This window comes from Trachurus japonicus, chromosome 12, assembly GCF_045865225.1.
Source record: "Trachurus japonicus isolate A0001 chromosome 12, Traja_1.0".
Lineage (NCBI taxonomy): Eukaryota > Metazoa > Chordata > Actinopteri > Carangiformes > Carangidae > Trachurus > Trachurus japonicus.
Window position 1 is genome coordinate 11114909 of NC_140918.1, and position 12554 is coordinate 11127462.

Consider the following 12554-nt stretch of genomic DNA (forward strand, 5'->3'; position numbering starts at 1 on the left):
GGAGAAGGAGAAGGATGAACATATGTCATCTGGTTCGAGTGACAGATCCATCAAAATCATGATGTCATGAGTACATGGTTTGCGCCTCAGCCTGCCAATTAGCAGCAGCTCACGATTATGCTAACGATTTTTGTGATCTGGCCACGTTCGGCTAAATAAATGAAAATAAATCACAAGCAGCAGCAGCAGCACTGAGAAGTTTGGAGGAAGTTCAACGCCGCCGGATCCACCTGTGCGAAAGTTTCCGTGAGTTAGACACACAAAGAAATAATTATAAAAAAGTATTGTTTTTAATAAATTCACTTTTTTTTTTATTGTTCAGCAAAAGCGATACAGATAAAAAGACCTTGTTGATTTCAGTCTAATCTCTATGTTTGGTGTTCTAAGTAACAATATATTCATGTAGAAGGCACTTGAACTGACGTGATTCGGGGGCAGGAATGTAAAAACTAGATCAGGCACAGAGACGTTGTGGAGTTAGAAAAGCTTCTACAGTACGGGTTTATAAATTTAAAGGCATTATTAGATTTGGGTTGAAATGTTGTGGAGAAAAATCCTCCTCTTCTGCTTTTTATTGGCACTTCAAGTTCACCGAAGAGTCGCTCGGCTCTGGCACAAATGTCAGTGAAGCACAGCTGGATGTCGATGCTTTAAATTTTCTCTTGATGCATGTGTGAAGATTTTATTTCTCCCAAATATTTGCACGGATTGTAAAAAAATGACATGAATTCTTGAAGCGTCGACACCTTGAAGTAAACGAGCAGTTAGTTGGTTGGTTTTGACATTTTTGTCCTGATGTGGGTGGGGAGTGTTGCGTTCAAGGTGCGACTTTAAAAGGACTTTAAAGGTGGGAACGAAAACAGAAACAGCTGAGGACAGTGTCACATTTTTTAAAATGGTTCATCACTTCTACGTTGCCTTCTGTGTGTTTTAAAGGAGGAGCAACACTTTATTTTAGAGTTTCACTCAGTTGTTCCCGTGGTTCAGGACAATCTCAGCTCCAGTTCTCCGCTCTCTCGACTGTAGATGTCCTGAACTAACGGGAATAAAACCGACTCAATGAAGTGCTGCTCTCCTTTACCTGCACTAAAAGAACCTGATGGGAGGGAAGGAGTGGGAGGAGGATGAAGAGGAGGAAGAGGAGGAGGAGGAGGGGCTCTACGCTTGTGCGAGGGCTTGTTTGAGGTCTCGGAGCAACATGGACGCCATGACGCTCTTTTCTGTGTTGATGGTGAGCAGGGCGGAGGAGGACTCCTTCGTCTCCAGGGTGACGAGGACCAGGGCGCCGCTGCTGACCGTCCGCCCGGCAAACCTGCAGGTGAGGAAGAGCACGGGAGTCAGAGGAGCACAGATCACACCGGGAACTAGTTTCCTGAAAAGAAATAGTCTCTAGAAAATAAATGTAGTATTGTGCTTTATTTAAAGGAATAGTTCAACATTTTTGCAAATTGCCCCATTGCCATAATCCCTATAGTTTTAGGAGAAGGTTTGTTACCTTTAATTGTCGGTGCAAGCTTTTTTTAGAACCGCGGAGCAGAGCCGTGAGCTGCTCAGAACTAGGCTACAGAGGCTTATAGGATTTCTTGGTTTCCCTCATCAAACTCATCAAATACACAATCCAACAACTCCAAAACGCTCTCGTGGACAAGTTGTGACCTGAAAATAGCTTGCACTGACAATTAAAGGTAACGAACCTACTGCTGTGACTATAGGGATTATGGCAATGGGCCAATTTGCCAAAATGTTGAACTATCCCTTTAACATTTCCATTCAGAACATTGTAATGGTCATGAATCTAAAATAACAAAACAAACCCCAGTTATCTGCATGGGTAGCTCCCATTTATGGAATTTGTGGAAAGTAAAGGAGACAAGAAGAAATAAAAAGGCAAATAAAAGCAACAAGAACACATTGATCCAAGTTTCTAAATGGGTCAAGTAAAGTTTGCATCCACCTGTCGACCACAGTTTAGGCTGAACTGTTTTTTTGTTTCGTTTTTTATAACATCTGCAGAAATAAGAATGTGAAATGTGAAAAAGCTGCACTTTCATGTCCGAGAGTTGAAGCAAACAAACAGGTTTGAGTGTGTGTCAGGTTCTTGTTGCCATTAGAATGATTTATTAATAATTTATTATGTTGTTTATTATTCTTAAAAAAACAGACACATGTGAATGATTTTACTGAAATACTTTGTTTAAATTCACATTAAAGAATCTAAATGTGACTCCAGCCGACGGCCGACGAGCACATGACTGAACAGCTGATGTGTAACAAACATGAAGCAGCTTAACAAAAGAGATAAATGCGTCGGCGCGGTCGGAGACCTGTGTGTGTGAGCTTAACAACATTTCCTCCCCTGAACCCATAAATCCTCACGTTTGAAAAATTCTCCAACACCTCACACCTTGTAATTACCCCCAAATTAGTGCGAGAGAGACAAGGAAGGAAAATGATGTGACAGGAAATATAGAGAGCGGAGCAACAGACAGTCTATTATCCCAGCTGACTAAAGAGCCATTAGGGGGGAGACACGCCCCCTCATGCCAGTCAATCACAGTTTAGCCCCTTTTTTATGGACTCTGGGTGTCTATGAGTGTGTGGGAGCTTTGGGACGAGGGTGGGGGGGTTAGGGCTGCCCCATCCCACCAGCTCCCTCTGGGGCCGTCTCCTTGGATACCGTCCCTCTGGACCAGGGGCAAATCTGGGCGCACATGGTCCCCATTGAGAGCGCTAACAAGAGGCAGACAGGGGCTGCGACCCAGCGCGACCCTCTTTGAGGGTGACAGATCTGAGCCGGGCCCCCGACTCGCTCCCTCAGGAGCCGCGCGGGGGCCAACTCCCCGCCATCTGCCTCCATTTAGCACTACATCCCCGCAACAAAGACCCCCCGTGGCAGCCCGCTTAGGCCTGACAAACAGCCCACAAAGAGCCCCACTTAGGCCTGACTAAAGCCAGTCAAGAGCCCCCTCCCCTCCTTACATCGCCCCCTCTCCCTTGCCCTCTCTCAGGAGGAACGGCCTGTTGGACCCGGCGCTGTCACGGAGCCCCCTGCGTCGTCGTGCAGCGCAGCGGGGAGCGAGTAGCACGTCCACCAATTAGCACACACACGTTAAAGATGTGGAGAGAGAGGAGGGGGGGGAGGAGGGTGGGGGGCGTGCATACACAATGAAACGATGCAGTGTGTCTGGGTGCGTCTCTGGGGAGCTGCTAAATTACCATCAACAGAGGGGAGGGAGTTTATCAGGGAGCTCTCAGGGAGGAGAGAGAGACCCTCCTCAGCCTTAATTAAAATATTAGCCACTTCAGCAGGAAACACAAACCGCTCAAGAAGAGGATTAATTTCTCTCTCTCTCAAAAAAAAAAAAAACAACTCTCTGCTGCTGCTGCTGCTGCTGCTGCTGCTGCTAAGCTCTTCGCTCGCTTCTTTAAATAATTCAGGGGGTTGGAAATTAATCCAAATTACCAACTGTGGAAATCCAGGACGCAGCCTCTGCTGGGAGTCGCTGGAACCGTTTTAAACCAACAAACACAATAACCCGACTTCATATGCAAAATAATTATAAAAAAGAAGAAAAAGAAGAAGAAGGTATTTTTCCTGTCTCTGTTTACATGTGTCATTCAACATGCAAGCCCCCCCCCCCCCCTCCACTGTCAGCAGCTTAAGGTGTCTATGTGGTCCCTGTGGCTTTGCTAATGGATTTAGGATATAAATCTATCATTTACTCAGCCAGTTAACACTACCCTGAGGCTGCTTTCATTTCGTCTCAGGAGACGCTGCCATGCCGCGAGGCCTTTGTTCACGGGAGGGAATAAAGAGCCGGCGACAGAAAACAAGAGTGTGTTTTGATTGCGTTTGATTTCCCTTTCCTTTCGCTTTGCTTTTAAATATTCTCACTTTGCCGTTGTTGCAGGTGCAGAGAGCGTCGCCGCATCGCATCCACGTCTTGAGACACAACAACATCAGTGCATTTTTTTTTTTTAAAGGACTAGAAGGGAAAGATTAAGGACGAGCGCACGCCTTAAACGGGTCATTGGTATTCTCCTGCACTCTTCACATACTGGGCTAAACACTGGATTAATTGCAGTGTATGGAAAGAAAAGCAAAGCATAACCCCTGGACTTAGAGCAGGCGGATTGGCATCGATCGGCAGGGCTGCGGCTAAGCATCACTCTCCAATTATCTGTGATTCTCCTCAGTGCAGTGAGCCCGTGTGTGTGTGTGTGTGTGTGTGTGTGTGTGTGTGTGTGTGTGTGTGTGTGTGTGTGCCATCTGCCTCCCCTCCACCCTGCCACTGCACAACACAAAGTGGGCTTCACCTTTACATTCACCCTCACACAGAGAAGACACACGCAGGCCGCTGAGGGTTTTCGGCTCAGCAAGAACGCAGGACTTAACCCACAGCGAGAAACACAATCCCCCCGCTGCAAACATCCAAACACCTTTTCCACCACCGGTCAGATAGAATAAAAAAAATAAAATAAAAAATGGGACTCTCTGCTCTGACAGCAGCTGTGTGGAGGCTGCAGTTGGATGCTATTGTTTCATCCTGGTTCTTGGCCAGGTGGACAAGTGGAAGTGTGTCCTTCAACTGATTGGTCAGCGAAGCCAGAGGCAGAGCAGAGCTGTGGCTCAGTCCAGGCAGATGGCCAGAGCTATTAGCCCCAATTAGAACCAGGAACCCTTCACACATCTCCATGCAGAGCTCGGCCATACGGACACACACACACACATACCACTCGATGGACATGGAGGGTAAGAGAGGGACAAACAGACGGCGGGAGAAGAGGCAGAGGAAGGAGGAAGAAGAGGAAGAGGGAGACGTGACGGGGAGAGGAGATGAGACTTTAAAAAAAAAAAGGGCGAAATAAACATTTGAAATGTGTGTGTGTGTGTGTGTGTGTGTGTGTGTGTGTGTGTGTGTGTGTGTGTTGCATCCAAACACACATTACATCAGTTTCACGGTGCATCTCCAATACAGTATCTGCTAAAGGAATCCATACTGAGGAGACCAGACATTTAATTAGTCCGGTTATAAATGAAAGCCAATTTAATTTTTAATAGAAACAAGAATTCCCTTAAAAAAAAGAAAAAAAAAAAGAAAAGAGGAAAATTCACAGTGTGTTTAAAGGGACATAATGTAATTACATCAAAGTATAAAGTAAAGAGAAAGCACAGCTTATAAATCACGGCCCCCCCCCCTTTATTTTTTGAAAATTAGGCTCTAACCAGACGGATTGGCAATGCATGCAAAATTCGATCAAATTTGCTTTCAAACGGACTGAAAAATAGAGCACATTTATTCTATTCCGCCTGTTTAGACATAAACAAGAACAGTGTTGTCTACATTTGCTTTCCTGCTTGATTTATTGCCATCCTCCTTTCCAGCAATCAATTTCTGTGTTTCTGTGGCATTCCGCCCCCCCCACCACACCCACACCCCCTTCCCCTCCTCCTCCTCCTCCTCCTCTCCTCTCCGCTCACTCGCTCGCTCTCCGACGCCTGTTTAGAAAAAGCAGTGCTGCACCCTGCTGATAAACAGAGGGAGTGCAGGGATGCAGAGGAGCTCAGGGAGGCTGCTGGTGGTGGTGGTGGTGGGTGGGGTAGAGGGGTAGGTGGGTAGGGGTGGGGTAGGTGGGGGTGAAAACAGGCTGTTGCTTTGTTAAACCGAAACCTGTCGTCAGCCACAGTCGCTCAGTTTGCAGCACAAAGTACCCGAGGTCAGTCTGAACTGAAGTGTCGTGAACTCCACACATCTCAGGCCTCATATTGAAATCCCATAGACCCAGACTCTCTCTCTCCTCCCGGGACAGATACTCTGTGTGATCCAGATTAGAGATTAGAGACTCTGGGGGCTCTCTGGGTGGAGGTCACCTCTCACATCACACTTAACGACGAGTGACCTGCGCGATAAGCTCTCAGTGGGTGTATCCGATCAGATCGATTTAGTACTCTGCTCTGTGCAATGTGCGTTATTCAAAGTATGTAGTGCAGTAACACACAGTAAAAAACGCTTGTGGTTTGAATTATCACAGGATTATCTGATTATTCCAACAAAACTGCCAAATTATCTTTTTTTTTTTGCATTTATTGCGTTTATATTAATTCTGGTGCAGATTCTGAAAACAATAGCTGTCGAAACTGATTCTAAGAGCATGAAATGGGCATTTCTCACCAATTTATGACATTATTAGTAAAATTAATCAATAATTGGGACACAATCACACCAATTTTACCACTTTAAACCATAGTTAGGATGTGGGAAGAAGGAAATATAGTGAAAGTACAGCTGATGTGTTCATTTTTTACTTGATTTACCATTGGAAGTTGTGGAATAAAACAGGAAATAAACCCGTTTCTAAACACGATGATGGACAGAACAAACCTGCACAGCCTGTAAAGGGTCTGTAAAGTTAAAAGATCAGATTTTTGTTTTGAAATTGAGCGGAACGAATCGAATACGCCAAAACTGCTGCATCTCTAATCATAACAAAACAATCACATTAAATTATCACATTGAGTTCAATATCCAGAACCTGCACTGAATTAAAAAAACAAACAGATTTGGAGGAAAAAAGGAAGCTGCAAACCCCCTGGTTAAGTTTGAAGACACAGAGACTGAGGATTTTGTCGGTGGTGGAGGAACTCCTGAGGACGGAGCCAATGGGACAATATGGAGGAGGAGAAGAGCGTCTTTATTATTATTAAAAAAGACTGGAGGGGGGACACTGGGAGACTGTTTTCCTCTGTAGCCGTCACAGAAGCAGGAGAGAGAGAGAGATTGATAGCATGGAGTCATTTGAGTTATTGGTTATTCTGAATGAAGTATGGGCGTATTGGATGCAGGCCTCTCCCACTGGCTAACATTGATTTCCACTCACTCTTTCGTCTCTCTGTGCCCTTGTGCTACCGTCTCCTTCTTATTTATTTATTTTTCTTCTTCTTTTTCCTCTGACTTCCTCACCGTCCTGTCTCTATACATTCGTCGTCTACCCCCCCCCCCCTCCCCTCCCCTCCCCTCCCAGATCTATAAAAGAAATTATCACCAAAGACGGACACACAGAGAAAGAGAGAGGGGAGAGGAGACGACGGGGTGGCGATGGCAGCAGCGGCAGCAGCAGCAGCAGCAGCAGAGGGGATGGAGTGAAAGACAAAGAGGAAGTGAAAGAGAGACAGCGGTGGTGGAGGGAGAGACAGATGGGGGTGCAGAGATGAAGTGAAAGGGAGACAGAGCAGGAAACAGAGGGAGAGAGGGAGGTGTAATTATCTATCAGGTGTTCGGGTGTGCGTGACAGAGGAGGAAGCTCATTAGCACACTCTGTGTACACCAATTACACAGCCAGGCTTCTCAGGGCATTCCCCTGGCATGTCTGTGTGAGGCTGAGCGGCGACACACACTCTCTCTCTGTCTCCGAAACCCACGTACAAGTGAAGCCCACGTAAAAAAACAAAAAAAAACACAAAATATGGCAGACACAGAGTTCACCTGATCACTCACACACACACAGGGAACAAATTGTGTACAGCCCTAAACATGATAAACAACTTTATAGCTACGGTTAAGAACATACAACAAGTCAGTTATCAATAATGGAAGCAAATTGATGGACAATAATCAGATAAATAAATTAAACGCACTTTAAGTGAGTTTGTTTTGAATGTTTAACGACTCTAAGATTTTGTCTCAAACACTAATTCTAGTGAATTGTGTCATTTGCTGTGAAATCATCTCTCCTCTCCTTGTTATTGCCTTGTGGGTGCACCTTTCCACTGGCTGACAGGAAATTGTAAACACCTGTCATTTAGTGTGAAATGCTCCATTTTTTTTTTTTGTATTCAAGTCTCAAAGTATTTGACTGGTTTGGGATTAAATACATCAACGGGTTTTGGAGCCGAACTTGCCGGCGTTAAGATGCGACGCCTGTCAAGACGAGGGGAAATAAACAACATCTCACGCTCGGCATCAGGTTGGATATCGGCTAAGTAAAGAGTAAATTGGATAAATAACGCTGTCAACCAATGTATTTTGGCAATTCTGCCCTGTGAAAACCACGCATCTCCAAGACGCTGTGTATTTTTTTATAAAATGGTTCGTTAGGCTTATGAGGCGCAGAAAACACGTAAAATCCCAAATCTGTTGCATAAAGAACGTTTCAAATTCATGAAATTAAACAAACAACAACCATAAAACCAAACAAACCACCGGGTCCTCACCTGTGGAAGTTGCTCTGGCTGGATGAAACCACTCCTACGTTGGCCACAGACAGGACCTGCTTGTTGATGGCCTGGCTGGAGGTGTTTGCTGTTGCCATGGTGATGGTTTGCGAGGTCTCATTCATGCCCAGGAGCTTACCTGAGAGGATGGGGAAAAAGCATTTTGCCATTTAAAACAGGGAACGAACAAAAATAAGAGGCTAAATTTAGTTAGTTATTCCTTTAAATTTAATGAATTAGTCCAGTAAAAAAAAACAAAACATGGCTGCAGTGTTTATATATTGTTATAAACACACTTAAATTAAAAGGTAATTCAAATTACACTGTTGTGTGTTGTTCATCCAACATGACCAGTCATGTCCTTTTTAAACAATATTTCTGGGCTGACAAGATAAAATAATACTTGATGACCGATAGTAACTAAACAAAAATCAATAATGTAAATAGAGTTGGGATAATAAAAAACGAAGCTGGAGGCCCGGAGGCTTCAGTTTGTTCGCTCTCAGTAATGAGCGAGGATTTGAAAGAAAGAATGGAGATAAATATGCACAAGTAAGGAGGTAATAAAAGAGGGAAATATAATGAAAACCTTCAGTCAATTTGTATAAAGCAGCTTCTTCCCCAGAGAGAGCCACGTCCAGAGCAAAGCAAGTTGTTCCCTACTCTGTTCAATCGCCCCCTCTTTTCTTTTCTTTTCTTTTTGTCTGAGTGCAGGTTGAATTCAGCCGAGCTCCAAACACACACAGCGCATGAAGATTAATTAAAGCAGAAGCAGCATTTAGCAGGCACTTAAGAGCACACTGATGGCTCAGATATGAGTCTGCTCTCAGCTCTCAGTGGCTGCCTCAGTACGTAGCTCCACAGGTGTGTGTGTGTGTGTGTGTGTGTGTGTGTGTGTGTGTGTGTGTGTGTGTGTGTGTGTGTGTGTGTGTGTGTGTGTGTGCTTTGTGAAGGAATACCATTAAGTGCTTGGTAAGAGGGAAGCATTTTGCCTTAATGAAAAGGTGAGGAAATGTTTAGCAGGCAGAGGCAGGCTGGGACTTTATTTGATTTCATAAAAATGAAGAATGAAGAAAATCACTCACCCTCTAATTTTGAAGATTTGAAGATTTTTTAAAAATGATACAACATCGGTAACAACTTTATCGCCTTTAAATAATAGGTCTGATGATATTTTACATTTTACTTACTGTTCCCAAATCCCATCTAAAGACCGAAAACTAATAACAAACTGATCCCATTACAAAGTATCGTCAGTTTAAAGCTGCTTGAAATAATCTGTAGCACTGAATAGGAATTGATATGGATCTGAAAATCTGAAAATCGTCCCAGCAAGAAATTGTTTAGCATTTTTTCTAAATGAAACTACATATTTATATGGATTTACATCCTCAGAGGGAATCAATAGGTTTAGTTATCACCACTCTCTACTTATACAGTGGTTCGATGAGACCAGACTTAGACACTTAGTGCCACCAGACTCCTAATATTCACATTGCATGTGTGAATTCAACTGGCTTTTGCCAAATTTCTCAATATTTAGTTTAAATCTGCACATTTGTTTAACTCTCTATTGTTGGTTTTATTCTTTGGCATTGGCTGAAAATCACAAAAAATAAATTCACATTCACAGAAATGTTATTTAATCGTTGATCCCACCTTGCTCTTTGCAGAAGTCCTGCTCTGCCATGCTGCTGGGCATTAGGAGCTCTCCTACGGCAGCCTGGATGGACACACTGAACTGGTCCTCCTTGGTGCTGAGGGAGAACAAAGCAAAAGTACAGGAACGGTAAATTATTTACAGGATATTTTAACATAAAGAGTTAAACAGGATTCTTGTAAATGACTTGTTCTTCTGCTTCGTATTTCAAATGTAAACTCAATCTGAATGAACAGAGAGCAACATGTGTGGTATAGTGTCTGTGTGTGTGTGTGTGTGTTTTGTGCACTTTTGTGTATTAAACGTTTCTCTTCTGATTGCCTTGCAAACCACGCTCTGTGAATGGCATTTTGGGGCCCGATCGATTCCCCCATCCCGAACAGATTTTCTGATAAGGTTATTGATCGGCTGAGCAGCGGTGCCAATGGCATTCAGCAGGTTGATTTGGGCTGGGGCTGATTACTGCAGGAATAATTGTTATCCCAGTGAACCGGGATCAATTGTGACTGATGTCTCACCTGGGAGTTACTGGCACAGAGCAGCCAGGAAAAGGAGAATTAACCAAGAACAGACGAGAGAGGAAACTAGAATTACCGCCTCCACGCGTCCGTCCGTCCGTCCGTCCAGACTCAAGTTATATACGTGGAATATACGAAGACTTGAACTTTGATCCAGATATAAAATGTGTCAATATCTGTGCTTAACTGTGTCATTATGAGTGAGTTATGTCCTAAAATATATATATTTGTGAAGTCACAGTGTATTGGAAGTTTTCAGAAGTATTGCATGACCTTGAACTTTGACCGATGACCTCCAAAAACCAATCAACGAACCAATCACTTGAGTCCAGGTGAATGTTTGGCCTTGTCCACACGAAAACTGAGCTTCACCCAAAACAATCTTTTTCTTGTTCGCCTCATTTCAAGAAATATCTGCGTACACACGGATCCACTGAAAACACATGAACACCAAAAACAGAGAGGAAGACAGAAAGATTCCCCGCTGTATTCAAACTCCAAGAATTACAAGTAAGTCGATGTTAACTGGGAGTCGTGTCGGTGCAAAATATGACGATCGATGATGATTTAACGGATGTGATTCAGCCGCTGTGTCTGACAGTTGTTGTTACGTTACGTCCATAGACTGTAACGTCTAGCGGAGCGGCTCAGGCTACAGGTGAGAGCGGTGGGTGGTATGATGTTTGGGATGTCCCACTCTGGGACCTGTTTCCAAAAAATAACATTTTCACGCCCAAAAAACATTGTTTCCATCTGGACGAAACTCCGCCCGAAACTATAAAAAAACGTATGCGGATTCATTAAATCTGTATTTGTGTGGACGGGCTTTTAGTGCCAAAGTCTGAATAATTGTCTTAAATGTCTTAAATATTTTAACATACATGTAATATTTGGATATATGTTTTCAGATTGAGCATATATACATATATATTTTAAAATTCTGTATTGTAATGTAGGACCTAGACACTTCTGAGGCAGTGACTAATGAGGATCCATAATAATAAACTAAACCAAAATCAGTCCTGATCATCTCCAAATCCAAGAGGACACATGTGCCAGATTTTAAGAAGTTCCCTCCAGATGTGACTGAATTATCATGGGATGTATGGTCTTCAAAACACGGTAGTATATGCTTCTGACTCTCACTGTGAACTTTGGCAACCAAATTCTGTTCAGCCTTGACTCCAAGTGAACATCTGCACCAAATCTGAAGAAATTTCCTCGAAGTGTTCCTAAAATATTCTGCTCACAAGAAGAAGACCCCGTGAACATAATGTACACATACTCAAATAAGAGAAGATGCAAATGAACTAAAGAGAACGAGAACATAAAGGAAGATGTGATGATGAATCTGGATCAGTAGCGGGAGAAAGAAGTGAGAAAGATGTTGAAGGGAGAGTCTGGGGGGGAGAAATAACACACCTGACTTGATATGAGTGGATGTCAGCTTGTCTTACCACAACTGGAAGTTGGCTGCTTGCGTCGAGTCGCTGAAGTCAATACCCATGGAAACCGTCACCGAGGCCTCTGGCTCCAGCCGCTCTGAAAATGGAAAAGAGGGGAGGGAAAGACGAGAGGAGAAAAGGAAGAGTGAGTGACAAGGGCACAGTGTGCAATGTGTGGAGGGATGGAGCAAAGGGAGAGTGGAGGAGGAGGAGGAGGAGGAGGGAGGGCAGCAGCAGAGTGGAACAGACAGGCATCCACACCACTTGTGTTTTCTACTTCACAAAGCAAGGCCACCGTGTGTGAGAAATCTATCCTTCAATCTCATTCCCCACACCTCTCTAGCCTCGGGAAGGAAAAAAAAAAAGAAGAAGAAGAGGAGAAGAAAAAAAACAAAAAACACAACACATGAAGGACTAGCATATTTCCAAAACAACAGGCTTGTCAAAGAGCGCATCAGCATCAAGAGAGATGGGGTAAGGGAGATCGACAGAGTGGGCCGCGAGACGCAAGTTGGAAAGAGAGAGTTAAGTAAAGCCAAAAAATGCTGAAGAGAGAAGTCTGGACAGCTGAAGGCAGGGGGAGGGGGGAGGAGGTGAGGGAGGAGGGAGGTTAAGGATGAGAAGAACACAGACAGACAGAAACATCCTCCACGCTTCCCCAGTCGGCCTGTGTTTCTCTCTCCGTGGAGCAGGGCTATTTCACTGTATAACTCTTTCCA

At 44.0% G+C, this 12554-nt stretch overlaps 1 protein-coding gene across 4 annotated transcripts in view; it reads right to left on the reverse strand.

Moving 5' to 3' along the window:
• Window positions 1-284: 284 nt before the first annotated feature.
• The window catches only part of ap3b1a (adaptor related protein complex 3 subunit beta 1a), a 56506-nt gene continuing 44236 nt past the window's right edge, over window positions 285-12554 (reverse strand). For 2 of the 4 annotated variants that reach the window (XM_085793126.1, XM_085793125.1), the window contains exons 24-27: window positions 11848-11932; window positions 9872-9969; window positions 8213-8351; window positions 285-1312 (exon numbers count right to left, since the gene is read on the reverse strand). In XM_085793126.1, coding sequence (XP_085649252.1) covers window positions 1159-1312; window positions 8213-8351; window positions 9872-9969; window positions 11848-11932 — 476 coding nt within the window. In that variant the 3' untranslated portion in view covers window positions 285-1158. Of the gene's footprint in view, window positions 1313-8212; window positions 8352-9871; window positions 9970-11847; window positions 12403-12554 lie in introns of all 4 variants that reach the window. The other 2 variants (XR_015037270.1, XR_015037269.1) reach the window with 2 other exon arrangements.